This window comes from Oncorhynchus keta, chromosome 27, assembly GCF_023373465.1.
Source record: "Oncorhynchus keta strain PuntledgeMale-10-30-2019 chromosome 27, Oket_V2, whole genome shotgun sequence".
Lineage (NCBI taxonomy): Eukaryota > Metazoa > Chordata > Actinopteri > Salmoniformes > Salmonidae > Oncorhynchus > Oncorhynchus keta.
Window position 1 is genome coordinate 18,932,148 of NC_068447.1, and position 16,576 is coordinate 18,948,723.

Genomic DNA, 16,576 nt, shown 5'->3' on the forward strand with positions numbered 1-16,576 from the left:
ACAACTGGTTTTAGAATCATACAGTAAAATGCACAACATACAACTGGTTTTAGAATCATACAGTAAAATGCACAACATCACAACTGGTTTTAGAGTCATACAGTAAAATGCACAACATCACAACTGGTTTTAGAATCATACAGTAAAATGCACAACATCACAACTGGTTTTAGAATCCTACAGTAAAATGCACAACATACAACTGGTTTTAGAATCATACAGTAAAATGCACAACATCACAACTGGTTTTAGAATCATACAGTAAAATGCATAACATCACAACTGGTTTTAGAGTCATACAGTAAAATGCACAACATCACAACTGGTTTTAGAATCATACAGTAAAATGCACAACATACAACTGGTTTTAGAATCATACAGTAAAATGCACAACATACAACTGGTTTTAGAATCATACAGTAAAATGCACAACATCACAACTGGTTTTAGAAAGCTCAGTTGGTGGCATTTTAGCCAAGTGGGTTCATTCCCGGGACCACAGTAAATGTATGCACATGACTGTAATCGCTTTGGATAAAGCGTCTGCTAAATGGCATATATTATTATATTTTTAGAATCATACAGTAAAATGCACAACATACAACTGGTTTTAGAATCATACAGTAAAATGCACAACATCACAACTGGTTTTAGAATCATACAGTAAAATGCACAACATCACAACTAGTTTTAGAGTCATACAGTAAAATGCACAACATCACAACTGGTTTTAGAATCATACAGTAAAATGCACAACATCACAACTGGTTTTAGAATCATACAGTAAAATGCACAACATACAACTGGTTTTAGAATCATACAGTAAAATGCACAACATCACAACTAGTTTTAGAGTCATACAGTAAAATGCACAACATCACAACTGGTTTTAGAATCCTACAGTAAAATGCACAACATACAACTGGTTTTAGAATCATACTGTAAAATGCACAACATCACAACTGGTTTTAGAATCATACAGTAAAATGCACAACATCACAACTGGTTTTAGAATCATACAGTAAAATGCACAACATCACAACTGGTTTTAGAATCATACAGTAAAATGCACAACATCACAACTGGTTTTAGAATCATACAGTAAAATGCACAACATACAACTGGTTTTAGAATCATACAGTAAAATGCACAACATCACAACTGGTTTTAGAATCATACAGTAAAATGCACAACATACAACTGGTTTTAGAATCATACAGTAAAATGCACAACATCACAACTGGTTTTAGAGTCATACAGTAAAATGCACAACATCACAACTGGTTTTAGAATCATACAGTAAAATGCACAACATCACAACTGGTTTTAGAATCCTACAGTAAAATGCACAACATACAACTGGTTTTAGAATCATACAGTAAAATGCACAACATCACAACTGGTTTTAGAATCATACAGTAAAATGCACAACATCACAACTGGTTTTAGAATCATACAGTAAAATGCACAACATACAACTGGTTTTAGAGTCATACAGTAAAATGCACAACATCACAACTGGTTTTAGAATCATACAGTAAAATGCACAACATACAACTGGTTTTAGAATCATACAGTAAAATGCACAACATACAACTGGTTTTAGAATCATACAGTAAAATGCACAACATCACAACTGGTTTTAGAATCATACAGTAAAATGCACAACATACAACTGGTTTTAGAATCATACAGTAAAATGCACAACATCACAACTAGTTTTAGAGTCATACAGTAAAATGCACAACATCACAACTGGTTTTAGAATCCTACAGTAAAATGCACAACATACAACTGGTTTTAGAATCATACAGTAAAATGCACAACATCACAACTGGTTTTAGAATCATACAGTAAAATGCACAACATCACAACTGGTTTTAGAATCATACAGTAAAATGCACAACATCACAACTGGTTTTAGAATCATACAGTAAAATGCACAACATCACAACTGGTTTTAGAATCATACAGTAAAATGCACAACATCACAACTGGTTTTAGAATCATACAGTAAAATGCACAACATCACAACTGGTTTTAGAATCATACAGTAAAATGCACAACATACAACTGGTTTTAGAATCATACAGTAAAATGCACAACATCACAACTGGTTTTAGAGTCATACAGTAAAATGCACAACATCACAACTGGTTTTAGAATCATACAGTAAAATGCACAACATCACAACTGGTTTTAGAATCATACAGTAAAATGCACAACATCACAACTGGTTTTAGAATCATACAGTAAAATGCACAACATACAACTGGTTTTAGAATCATACAGTAAAATGCACAACATCACAACTGGTTTTAGAATCATACAGTAAAATGCACAACATCACAACTAGTTTTAGAGTCATACAGTAAAATGCACAACATCACAACTGGTTTTAGAATCATACAGTAAAATGCACAACATCACAACTGGTTTTAGAATCATACAGTAAAATGCACAACATACAACTGGTTTTAGAATCATACAGTAAAATGCACAACATCACAACTAGTTTTAGAGTCATACAGTAAAATGCACAACATCACAACTGGTTTTAGAATCCTACAGTAAAATGCACAACATACAACTGGTTTTAGAATCATACAGTAAAATGCACAACATCACAAATGGTTTTAGAATCATACAGTAAAATGCACAACATCACAACTGGTTTTAGAATCATACAGTAAAATGCACAACATCACAACTGGTTTTAGAATCATACAGTAAAATGCACAACATCACAACTGGTTTTAGAATCATACAGTAAAATGCACAACATCACAACTGGTTTTAGAATCATACAGTAAAATGCACAACATACAACTGGTTTTAGAATCATACAGTAAAATGCACAACATCAAAACTGGTTTTAGAATCATACAGTAAAATGCACAACATACAACTGGTTTTAGAATCATACAGTAAAATGCACAACATCACAACTGGTTTTAGAATCATACAGTAAAATGCACAACATACAACTGGTTTTAGAATCATACAGTAAAATGCACAACATCACAACTGGTTTTAGAGTCATACAGTAAAATGCACAACATCACAACTGGTTTTAGAATCATACAGTAAAATGCACAACATCACAACTGGTTTTAGAATCATACAGTAAAATGCACAACATACAACTGGTTTTAGAATCATACAGTAAAATGCACAACATACAACTGGTTTTAGAATCATACAGTAAAATGCACAACATCACAACTGGTTTTAGAATCATACAGTAAAATGCACAACATACAACTGGTTTTAGGGTCATACAGTAAAATGCACAACATACAACTGGTTTTAGAATCATACAGTAAAATGCAAAACATACAACTGGTTTTAGAATCATACAGTAAAATGCACAACATCACAACTGGTTTTAGAATCATACAGTAAAATGCACAACATACAACTGGTTTTAGAATCATACAGTAAAATGCACAACATCACAACTGGTTTTAGAGTCATACAGTAAAATGCACAACATCACAACTGGTTTTAGAATCATACAGTAAAATGCTGAAGAGGATTTTATGCTGGTAGTTCCCTCCCTATAAAGGCTGGATTTATTGACAATATGAAACAGCTTTACTTCTTGTTATTGGTTAATTCATAAGAGTGCAAGGAAAAGGCCTGTTTTAGGGTTAAGAAGTTAAGGTGATTGACAGCTGATGGAAAGGGGACTGTGTTTGTGTGTGTGGTGTCAGATTGAGGAGGGAAAACAGACTACACTCCCAGATTTCTTTGTCAGGTGCACATCTGGGCTGAGGGAGCAACCTTCAGATTCTTATCACTGAGGCCTGAAGACCAGGAATCCAAATGAGCACAGCCACCAGAAAGCCTCTGCTCCCCTCCTCTCCTTCTTTCCCTGCTTGCTTCCATCCCTCTCTCCCCTCCTCCTTCTCCTTACTTCCTCTACTCTGATTACCCTCCCTCTCCCTCATCCTTCTCCCATTCCCTCTTCCTCTATTTTCTCCTCAAACTTACTCTCTCCTTTCGCTCCAACTTGTCACCCCCCTTTTTTTTACCCCCTCCTCCCTTCTCTCCAGCCCCCCATTGCATGGGTCTGTCAATGTAATTTGGGTCTCTGTGTGTTATTCATTCCTAGCAGGTGTCTCAAAGACATACAGAGAGAGAGTGAGACAGAGAGATGGAGGGAGGGTAAAAAGAGAGAGTGAGAGAGAGAAAGAGAGTGTGAGAGAGAGAGAGAGCTAAGATACTGTGAACTCAGTGTGTCTCTCTACAGACAGTGATTTGGGCCAGAGCACCTCAAGGCCAATCCATCTGCTTTGGAAAGCAGCAAATAGGGTCAATGAGAAACAGAGAACGTTAATGGAGATGAAGAGATAAACCTGAGAACAGCACCACACACACACACACACACACACACACACACACACACACACACACACACACACACACACACACACACACACACACACACACACACACACACACACACACACACACACACACACACACACACACACACACACACACACACACACACTTACTGGAGATCTGACCTCCTCGCCTCACAACCACTGAGACCGCAAAGCAAGAGCCATAAAGATTACAAGGGCTTCACAGCTGTGTGTGTGTGTGTGTGTGTGTGTGTGTGTGTGTGTGTGTGTGTGTGTGTGTGTGTGTGTGTGTGTGTGTGTGTGTGTGTGTGTGTGTGTGTGTGTGTGTGTGTGTGTGTGTGTGTGTGTGTGTGTGTGTGAGTGTGAGTGATTGGCTCAGCTGCTGTCCTGGTACTGAGAATTTGGACTTGGTCTATTGTGGTAAGACTGCGTTAATCCTGACTCTGGGGAACAGGGATGGACTGATCCAGGATCTGAGATGAGAGAATTAAACTTCACACTGTTCTCAGTCTTTCCATCTTCACCATCAAAGATGTGTACACAACAGAGTTCTGTCTATAACCCTACATGCTATTGCCTGAAAGACAGTTCTCTCGTCATTCTTTTCAACCATTCCACACTACCCAAAACAGATATCTCACCTTCCAAGCTCTCTCCCCAAAAACAAACCTCCCTCTGCAACCTTACCCCACCCTGCCTCACCCTCTTTCTCTCTGTGCCTCACCTCTCACAACTCCCCCCAACCTCCCCCAAAAGACAGAGCACAGCCCCTTCCTCACCCTTTCTCCCAATACTTCTCCACTCTCTCTCTTTCTCTCTCTCTCAATTCAATTTAATGGCTTTATTGGCATATGTTAACATTGCTAAAGCAAGTGAAGTAGATAATAAACAAAAGTGAAAAAAACAATACAAATTCAACAGTAAACATTACACTCACAAAAGTTCAAATGCCATATTAAGTACAGTGTTGTAACGATGTGCAAATAGTTAAAGTACAAAATGGAAAATAAATAAACATAAATATGGGTTGTATTTACAATGGTGTTTGTTCTTCACCGGTTGCCCTTTTCTTGGGGCAACAGGTCACATATTGTGCTGCTGTGATGGCACACTGTGGTGTTTCACCCAGTAGATATGGGAGTTTGGCAAAATTGGGTTTGTTTTTGAATTCTTTGTGGATCTGTGTAATCTGAGGGGAAAATGTGTCTCTAAAATATTGGCCTTAATTTAACTAGGCATGCCAGTTAAGAACAAATTCTTATTTACAATGACGGCCTACCCCGGCCAAACCCGGACGACGCTAGCCAATTGTGTGATTCAGCCTGTGAGTAAGTCATTTTTCTGGTGTAGGTCTGGTCCCACTGTAAATATTTCCAGTATATCCTTATAGTTCCTAAATCCCCTCTGAGTCTCCGAAGGGGAAAGGATAATTCCCTTTCAAATTCTCCTATGGAGCGCTTTGGCAAATATTATTGCAAGTAGTCCCTCAACCTCTCCCAAAACAACTCACCTCTCAATCCATATCCCCCTTTTCTTTGTTCTCCTTCTTTCTCTGCTCATCCTCCTCCTCCTCCTCCTCATTCTCTCTTTCTCAATTTATATTTCATTTCCTAACTTTCTCACAATCTCTCTCCTCCCCAAACACTATGCTCCAGGGATCAACAGCTTTTCTGGAGTGGGTGGTTGGGGGACCCGAAACATAATTACTAATCATTTGTAAGAAGCCAAACAGATATGTTTGACTATAACATAAGTTCAAACCTTGCTAACATTTGTATACGATCACGTGTCACTCTATGATGCGTGGAAATACTTGGACAGATTTCTTCAATTAAAATCACTGCTGATTTCCTCCTGTTTTTACAGTCTTTTATGTCCAACATTGAAAATTCCACACCTTCTCTTGCTGTCTTCCATAGTTGTAGTGCCAATGTGAAGTGTGATTTTAACATGTTGTTCTCAACTGCAAGGGTTACTGCCTACCTGTCCCTCAAACAGATGTATTCGTGGACCAGGGAAGAAACTTTCCAAAAGTTTCAACGTATGATCAGTCTTGCATATGATCCCCAAAATCTCTTTCCTGATCTCTCTCTCTCGGCCCCTCTCTCTCTCCTTCCTTCGGTCTCTCTATCTCTCGGTCTCTCTTTCTTTCTCTTCTGAAACTTATCACGAGGGGCCGCAGTTGCCCCCCCCCCTCCCCCATTTCAGAGTACATTTTGTGCAATTATAAACATTTTGCAATTTTATAACTAAATTCCTGGCCATCCCTGTCTTAGAACAATGAAATGATGCAGGTGCAGTTTTTAATATGATGAGTGAGACGATCAATAGGGGTCCCTCAGCAGGTTATTAAACCATGATACAAGTTTACATTGCTGGCCGCTAAACTAACTTAGCAATCTGAAAAATGTTAGCTTGCGTGGGCTAATCAGTGACTTACATAACGAGAGATAAACCGATGATGCACAACCAAATTTAGAGAAATTAAGGTAAGTTGAGCCCCCCCAAAATAAATCAAAGAGCCTTGAAAAGGGGTCCTGCGGGCCACAGTTGACCATCCCTGTCTTAGAACAATGAAACGATGCAGGTCCTGTTTTTCCAGAACTCAGCTCAGATGTATACAGTGCATTTCCTATAGCTTGTTTACTTTTGGAAGCAGAGTAAGACTCAAATACTGGCAGTTCTTGTGCTAGCCCATTTAAATACCTCTCTTTAGCCCAAGGTATTTCCTCATGCATTTAATCTACTTTAGGCTATAGCTACTAAAACTAAGGGATTGCAGTCCGGGAGTAAAATGACTGCCATCGTGGGAAAGTATGTTGTGTTTGCTACAGTATAATGCATGCCTGTCTGTCGGACATCTACTTCGCATTATGAGTGAGCAAAGAGAAAACACTATAACACTTATAGTGGCAAGCTCAACTGCTTGTTGAGAAATATTAAAGAGTATTAAAAAGTTCTTTCTAACCTCTGGTTCTCCGTTATGAACCCATACAGCACACAACAGCAGAGTTGACTATCGCTGAATGCATCCATGTCAAAGCCTCTACAGCCCCATTCTCATCGACAGGGCAGTAGTGGAGCAGATCGAGATATTCAAGTTCCTTGGTGTCCACATCACCAACAAACTATCATGGTCCAAACACACCAAGACAGTCGTGAAGAGTGCACGACAAAACCTTTCAACCCTCAGGAGAGTGAAAAGATTTGGCCTGGGTCCTCAAATCCTCCAAAAGTTCTACAGTTGTACCATCGAGAGCATCCTGACTGTTTGCATCACCGCCTGGAATGGAAACTGCTCTGCCTCCAACCGCAACGCCCTACGTCCCAGTACATCACTGGGGCCAAGCTTCCTGCCATCCAGGACGTTTATACCAGTCACTGTCAGAGGAAGGCCCTAAAATGGCAAAAGATACCAGCCACCCCTCCACCCCATTTCTATTCTGCTACTACTCTCTGTTTATGATCTATGCATAGTCACTTTACCTCTACCGACATTTACATATTACCTCCATTACCTCAACTAACCTGTGCCCCCTCACATTGACTCTGTACCGGAACCCCCTGTATATAGCCTTGTTACTATTATTTTATTGTTGCCATTTACTTATTTGTTATTTTTCTATTTTCTTATTTTTTACTTTGTCTATCGTTTTTACTTCAGTTTATTTTAGTAAATACTTTCTTGACACTTATTTTTCTTAACTGCATTGTTGGTTAAGGGCTTGTAAGTAAGCATTTCCCTGTAAAGTCTACACCTGTTGTATTCGTGGCATATGACAAGTAAGATTTGTTTTGATTTGATCTTGGAGAATGTCAAGAATATCTATCACTGCTGTCATCTCTGCAAATCTAACAATATACTGTATACACAACTTGTAATTGTCAAGCATATCAGATGGACGGACAGACAGACAGAGCCGGTATAGCCTTTGCCCCCTACCCACTGGTACCCATATCTGGGTCTGGCTCACATAACCATTTTCAGAGTCTATTGACAAGATGTTTGTGAGAATCAGCTGACTCTTAAGAACCCGCCCCTTTTTTAAAAATGATCGCCTAAAATGACATACCCAAATCTAACTGCCTCTAGCTCAGGCCCAAAAGCAAGGATATGCATATTCTTGGTACAATTTGAAAGGAAACACTTTGAAGGTTGTGGAAATGTGAAAGGAATGTAGGAGACTGCCCAAATGTGCCTAATTTGTTTATTAATCACTTTTCATGTTCAAAATTGTGCACTCTCCTCAAACAATAGCATGGTATTCTTTCACTGTAATAGCTACTGTAAACTGGACAGGGCAGTTAGATTAACAACAATTTAAGCTTTCTGCCAATATCAGACGTGTCCATGTCCTGGGAAATGTTGTTACTTACAACCTCATGATAATTGTATTAGCCTACGTTAGCTCAACCTCATGATAATTGCATTAGCCTACGTTAGCTCAACCTCATGATAATTGCATTAGCCTACGTTAGCTCAACCTCATGATAATTGCATTAGCCTACGTTAGCTCAACCTCATGATAATTGCATTAGCCTACGTTAGCTCAACCTCATGATAATTGCATTAGCCTACGTTAGCTCAACCTCATGATAATTGCATTAGCCTACGTTAGCTCAACCTCATGATAATTGCATTAGCCTACGTTAGCTCAACCTCATGATAATTGCATTAGCCTACGTTAGCTCAACCGTCCCGTGGAAGGGACACCGACCCCGAAGGACCATACAGTCCCATGGGAATCTAGCTTGGGGATGCACTCCATAAGTTTCCTGTGGAGCCCTCCCTCTGAATACTGTGTCTGTAACCACTACATTTCTGGAGTTCTGTTAAAATGAAGACAGAAACATGGCAGCAGTAGAATACACCACAAACAACATCCCAATGAGCTAAGTTGGAGTGCAAACAAAGATTTTCCCCAATACTCCCCCTGTAGCCCTCTATGGTCTGTGTAAGTCCCCATGCAGTCCAGTTGTAGGCATTGTGATCATTGTCTACCTTGTTACTACCAATGAGGAGAGGGCCACATTCCCTCCCACCAGGAAATAGTCAGCATGAATGGGACTGAACGGCTGTCAAATCACATGCTCCATTGCAACAAGACAGTTAAAAGCAAAACAAGAAAAACGGCCAACGCACCAACGGCTGAAGACTAGACGGAGAACGTTGTGATGTGTTAATTCCATGTAGTGACTAGTAGCCTACGGAAATACATTTATTTTGTTATGTAGCTTTGTACATGTGTGTTATGTTATTACTGGTATTTATACGTGTTAGACATTCCAGATAATCTCGCTCACACACACACACACACACACACACACACACACACACACACACACACACACACACACACACACACACACACACACACACACACACACACACACACAGGCTCATTGCAGCGCGTGTGATATTAGTAAAGTAAAGTACCAGTCAAAAGTTTGGATACGCCTACTCATTATCTTCATTTTTACAATTTTCTACACTGTGGAATAATTGTGAAGACATCAAAACTATGAAATTACATGGAATCATGTGGTAATAAAAACTCAAAACAATGAAAATATATTCTATATTTGAGATTCTTCGAAGTAGCCACCCTTTGCCTTGATGACAGCTTTGCACACTCTTGGCATTCTCTCAGCCAGCTTCATGAGGTATTTACCTGGAATGCAGGTGTGCCTTGTTATAGGTTAATTTGTTTCAACATCTAGTGGAAAGCCTTCCCAGAAGAGTGGAGGCTGTTATAGCAGTAAAGGGGGGACCAACTCCATATTAATGCCCATGATTTTGTAGTGAGATGTTTGACGAGCAGGTGCCCACATACTTTCGGTTATATAGGGCATATCCACTGCCCCAGACACCAACTGAAGTCATATATCTACGGTGACTGTTTGCCTGTGACAGATCCCCAGGGTCCTGTATGACCTGGGTGAGTTAGACAGCCTATTAATACAACTGGAGGATAGATAGATGTCCACCTGTCTCTTTTTGTTTTCCTTCAACTATGTCTCCACTGCAGCTAAAGGCAAAGAATTAAAGGTTGCCACACTCAACTCTTTAGAGACTCATTGGCTGCAGAGTTCAAGTGCCTATTCTACTCCTATGCTAAGGTTTTAGACCATGAATCTGGAAATGCATATGTGTGTGTTCCTGTGTGTATATTTAAACCTATTGGCATCAGTGTCCCTGTCGTAAACCAAATAATCTGCCACTATAAAGGAGCACTAGGCCCTGTCTTGTGACAGCACAGTTGCAGTGGCATTTCAGCCATTTTAGACTTCACTGTAAAACACCTACTGTCTCTATGGAGATGTAAGGCAAGGGTGAGATGGAGGGATAGGTTGGAAGGGGGAGGTTGAGGGTGAGAGGGAGGGATAGGGAAGAAGGAAGGGGAGGTTGAGGGTGAGCGGGAGGGATAGGGAGGAAGGGGGAGGTTGAGGGTGAGACGGAGTGACAGAGATAGGGAGGAAGGGGGAGGTTGAGACGGAATGACAAGGAGGAAGGTGGTTGAAGAAGAGGGGGAGGGAGAGGTAGTGAGCGAGTGATTGATTGAGGGTGAGGGTAGAGAGACTGAGGAAGGGGAGAGAGAGTGAGTGAGATCTAGTGAGGAATGGTGTGGTGAATATATGGATTAGGGCGGGATAAAGACAACATTAGGAGAGACCTCTCTGGGTCAATTAATGTGAGGAAAGGATAAGGGTAAGGATAAGGGCAGGTGGGGAAAGTGTACTGATGTCACACCCTGATCTGTTTCACCTGTCTTTGTGCTTGTCTCCACCTCCCTCCAGGTCTCGCACATCTTCCCCATTATCCCCAGTGTATTTATACCTGGGTTCTCTGTTTGTCTGTTGCCAGTTCGTTTTGTTTCGTCAAGGCTACCAGCGGTTTTCCAGTGCTCCTATCTTTCTCTAGTTCCTGTTTGCCCGGTTTTGACCATTCTGCCTGCCCTGACCCTGAGCCTGCCTGCCGTTCTGTACCTTGTCACACCACCCTGGATTACTGACCTCTGCCTGCCCTGACCCTGAGCCTGCCTGCCGTTCTGTACCTTGTCACACCACCCTGGATTACTGACCTCTGCCTGCCCTGACCCTGAGCCTGCCTGCCGTTCTGTACCTTGTCACACCACCCTGGATTACTGACCTCTGCCTGACCTGATCCTGAGCCTGCCTGCCGTTCTGTACCTTGTCACACCACCCTGGATTACTGCCTGCCTGGATTACTGACCTCTGCCTGCCCTGACCCTGAGCCTGCCTGCCGTTCTGTACCTTGTCACACCACCCTGGATTACTGACCTCTGCCTGCCCTGACCCTGAGCCTGCCTGCCGTTCTGTACCTTGTCACACCACCCTGGATTACTGACCTCTGCCTGCCCTGACCCTGAGCCTGCCTGCCGTTCTGTACCTTGTCACACCACCCTGGATTACTGACCTCTGCCTGCCCTGACCCTGAGCCTGCCTGCCGTTCTGTACCTTGTCACACCACCCTGGATTACTGACCTCTGCCTGCCCTGACCCTGAGCCTGCCTGCCGTTCTGTACCTTGTCACACCACCCTGGATTACTGAGCCTCTGTACCTGTCACACCACCCTGACCCCTGCCTGCCCTGACCCTGAGCCTGCCGTTCTGTACCTTGTCACACCACCATCTGGATTACTGACCTCTGCCTGCCCTGACCCTGAGCCTGCCTGCCGTTCTGTACCTTGTCACACCACCCTGGATTACTGACCTCTGCCTGCCCTGACCCTGAGCCTGCCTGCCGTTCTGTACCTTGTCACACCACCCTGGATTACTGACCTGAGCCTGCCCTGACCCTGAGCCTGCCTACTGTTCTGTACCTTGTCACACCACCCTGGATTACTGACCTCTGCCTGCCCTGACCCTGAGCCTGCCTGCCGTTCTGTACCTTGTCACACCACCCTGGATTACTGACCTCTGCCTGACCTGAGCCTGCCCCCCTGTTTTTGTAATAACCTTTTGTGACTTTGAAAGTGTCTGCATTAGGGTCTTCTCCTGAACCTTGACAACTGAACTATCCTGCTCTAGTAGAAGTATCGTGCCTTCAATTACATTTGACTCAAGTAAAAGTAAAAAGTAGCTCATTTAAAAAGTACTCAGAGAAAAAGTAATTGAGTTACTTTTTAAAAAATTAAAAAATTGACCTTGATAATTAGCACATTTTTCTAAGGTTACCTGAACATTGTTACACATGATCTTTTCAATGCATTACATTGAAAAAGGAAGAGAGGAAATGAATGTACAGTAGGAACTACGTTTTCTTATATGAGTTGCAATAAGGTACATCTGTATGTAAAAGAAAACTAAGGATTTGTCAAAAATATGCAATTAACATTAAACATTCAAAGCAATTAAAATGTTTTAATAAATAAAAAACACAATGCAAAATGAGGTGCATGAACAATAAAATTGCCAGACTTCAATATACTTCAGACTCCAGAAATAAACATGTCTAATTCTTTCACCCATTCAATCCCTCGTTCACCCCTCTGTTTCTCCATGGGACCGGTTGACATTCACCTACCCATTCACACTCTTTCCCTCACTGCACTCACTCCCTCTTTCCCTCACGCACTCCCTCACTCACAAACCCCCCTTCACTCCCTCACCAGGGGTGGAAAGAATACTGAAATATCCTGCTCAAGTAGAAGACAAATTACATACTTTGAAAAATACTGCAAAAAGTACTTGGAAAAGCTACTCAATTATTACTTTCCACCTCTGGGTATGGGTGATGCATTGCTTGCTGTTTGGGGTTTTAGGCTGGGTTTCTGTACAGCACTTTGAGATATCAGCTGATGTACGAAGGGCTATATAAATACATTTGATTTGATTTGATTTTATGCGGGTGATAGAGGCGGGTTAAGAGTCGGAATAAAGACTACGTCGGGCTGGGTCAGGGTCTGTCTGCTTGGTGAATTAGGGTGAGAAGGGAGTAGGGTGAGGGAGGGGTGAGGGTGTAGGAGGGGTGAGGGAGGGGCGAGGAAGAAGTAGGGTGTAGGAGGGGTGAGGATGAGGGAGTGGTGAGGAAAGAAGAGGGTGAGGGAAGGGTGAGGGAGTGGTGAGTAAAGAGGGGGTGAGGGAAGGGTGAGGGAGTGGTGAGGAAAGAAGAGGGTGAGGGAAGGGTGAGGGAGTGGTGAGTAAAGAGGGGGTGAGGGAAGGGTGAGGGAGTGGTGAGTAGGGAGGAGGGAGGAGGGTGAGGTAAAGGGTGAGAGAGTGGTGAGTAAAGAGGGGGTGAGGGAAGGGTGAGGGAGTGGTGAGTAGGGAGGAGGGAGGAGGGTGAGGTAAAGGGTGAGAGAGTGGTGAGTAAAGAGGGGGTGAAAGAAGGGTGAGGGAGTGGTGAGGAGGGTGAGGGTAAAGTCTAAGTAGGGCCAGACCAGGCTCTGTCTGCTGGGGCTGGTAGAGGAAAACAGCAGGGAGCTGTCCAGAGTGGTCCATCTCTCAGGGGAAGCCAAGCAGGAGAATGAGAGAAAGGAGACAGCAGACCCCAGGGCCAAACAACCTAACAATTCCTATGTTCGTGTGTATAATCAATGAATTGCCATGATAGTCTTTTTTAGGTTTTATAATAAAACGAGGGAGAGAACCACAGGAAGTGGAGCGAGAGATTATCCCCCCAGAGCCAGCTATTTTATCACTTGGGTAAGTATTTGGTGGTGAATAGAAGAGATCAAAAGCTTTACTTGCGTCGGAGCACAAAGTATGTCCCCACATGTTTACCCCTTACTGTAAATCTACTGTAGCCTGGTATTGAATTACACTGAGGCTGGAATTCAATCAAATTCACCACAGTCATGTCTTCATGACCAAACTTTAGCCAGCATAGACACACTTCTTATTTTGACACAAGCCACAAGACTCAACGTGAGGGAAGCCTGTCAGGTAGTAGTAGGTTTTCCCTTCCCAAAATATATCATATAAGGGTTTGATTTAATTGAGCTGTGAATTACTACATGACTAAAGCAGGATCCAAAAGCATCAAGCCTTGGTACTGGTTTAGACTTCTATTAGCATCACTCCCATCTGGCTAGGGGTACCCAGCTGTATGTCTGCTTCTAATTGAGCTCACACACACACACACGTGCGCGTGCACAAACACACAGAGCTCAGAAGATCAATACCCCTGACATCATCTCAGCTCTCCTCTTATAATGAGCTCTTTGTCTCCATAATGCAGCATGTCATTGTTTCTTAATAATGTTTATCTTCAGTCACAGATGGTTTTAACCACAGAGATAGGCTGACGGTGTGTGAGAGAGAGAGAAGCAATTCAGTCACAGATGGTTTTAACCACAGAGATAGGCTGACGGTGTGTGAGAGAGAGAGAAGCAATTCAGTCACAGATGGTTTTAACCACAGAGATAGGCTGACGGTGTGTGAGAGAGAGAGAAGCAATTCAGTCAATTCAGCCAGTGTTATTGAAGCGACACAGTAACCAAAAGCATATTTGTATTACCCATCCGTGACATGGGTTAAGATATAAGATTCATGTGGAAAAGAGCTATAAGCCCATATTCTATTTGCCATGGAAATCGTTATGGCCTTGTAAATCACTTGGAGAGGTGCTGTATAAATGTATGACTAGTAAAGTTGAAGCGAGACACAGTTTCAGGAGATGCACTTACTTGTGGCGGGTCATGGGTTTTCCTGGGGTGTAGTGTGGGTTGACTCCAGCCTTGTACAGGTTGTATCTGTTGCCATGACTTCCTCCAAAGAACGGGTTCCCATGGCCTGTTCCATAGAAGGTTCCTTTGGTGTCCACCAGTGACAGGAACACTCCTAGAATAAAGGGCTGCAGAGCAGCTTGAGAAAACCTGGACCTCATTTTCTCTTCGTAGAGGCTGCCAAAATAGCACCCGTGGAAAAGCACCAAAAAGGAGGACCAATATAAATGATTAAGGAACCGATTGATATCTAGAAAGGAGATTTTTAAAAAGAGCTGTGTGTCAGGTGCCTGCAGTGTTGTTGTCTTGTCTTCAGTTAGCCCTGAGGGAAACCTCTAGTCCAAACCTCTGCAGTGTTGTTATCTTGTCTTCAGTTAGCCCTGAGGGAAACCTCTAGTCCAAACCTCTGCAGTGTTGTTATCTTGTCTTCAGTTAGCCCTGAGGGAAACCTCTAGTCCAAACATCTGCAGTGTCAACAGCAATCTGACCTGTCCTCTATCTTACTTCTTCAACACATCGCTCCCAGACAGCTGCCAGCAATAGGCAGAACAGAAGAAAACCTAGAGAATGAGATGGAGAAGGGAAGAGGGAAATAGGGAGGGAGAGAGCACAACCAAATGTAAAGTAAAGGACAGGTGAAAAAGGGGGAGACAGACAGAGGAGAGTGAGAGATAGAGATGGTCTCTAGGAATGCCACAGCTCCATACACAAACACGAGTGTGTGAGTGAGCGGGGGACGTGCTGACTAAGCTCCCCCAGCCTTCTGCATGCTGTGTGGGTGTGTGTGTGTGTGTGAGGTGTGTGGATCAGCGTGCTCCACTACTGACTCTGAGGGGGCAGGCTGACAGGCAGCAGTCATTTGCATATCCCTCCCAAACCCCAGCCCCTACCCCTGGCCTGACATGTTGCCCAGCCCAGACACAGGGGAACAACCCCTATTTTTTTTTCTCTCTCTCTCTCTCTCTCTCTCTCTCTCTCTCTCTCTCTCTCTCTCTCTCTCTCTCTCTCTCTCTCTCTCTCTCTCTCTCTCTCTCTCTCTCTCTCTCTCTCTCTCACTATCGTTCTCTCTCTCCAACCAGACTCAAATGGAAAAACAGAGCAATCCAGGCCAGCACCCACCTAACCTACCCTCTTTCCTCTTTACCCCTCCTTAACCCCTCCTTCCCTCTACCCCTCCTTAACCCCTCCTTCCCTTTACCCCTCCTTAACCCCTCCTTCCCTTTACTCCTCCTTAACCCCTCCTTTCCTTTACCCCTCCTTAACCCCTCCTTCCCTTTACCCCTCCTTAACCCCTCCTTCCCTTTACCCCTCCCTAACCCCTCCTTCCCTTAACCCCTCCTTTCCTTTACCCCTCCTTAACCCCTCCTTCCCTTTACCCCTCCTTAACCCCTCCTTCCCTTTACCCCTCCTTAACCCCTCCTTAACCCCTCCTTCCCTTTACCCCTCCTTAACCCCTCATTCCCTTGACCCCTCCTTAACCCCTCCTTCCCTTGACCCCTCCTTACCCCCTCCTTC

General features: G+C 42.9%; 1 protein-coding gene across 2 annotated transcripts in view; it reads right to left on the reverse strand.

Annotated features, from left to right (window-relative positions):
- The window catches only part of LOC118359587 (EMILIN-3), a 58,546-nt gene extending 42,682 nt beyond the window's left edge, over positions 1-15,864 (reverse strand). The window contains exons 1-2 of one of the 2 annotated variants that reach the window (XM_052481859.1): positions 15,453-15,864; positions 15,023-15,394 (exon numbers count right to left, since the gene is read on the reverse strand). In XM_052481859.1, the coding sequence (XP_052337819.1) occupies positions 15,023-15,222 (200 nt within the window). In that variant the 5' untranslated portion in view covers positions 15,223-15,394; positions 15,453-15,864. Of the gene's footprint in view, positions 1-15,022 lie in introns of both variants that reach the window. The other variant, XM_052481858.1, reaches the window with a different exon arrangement.
- Between the last annotated feature and the right edge of the window lie 712 nt (positions 15,865-16,576).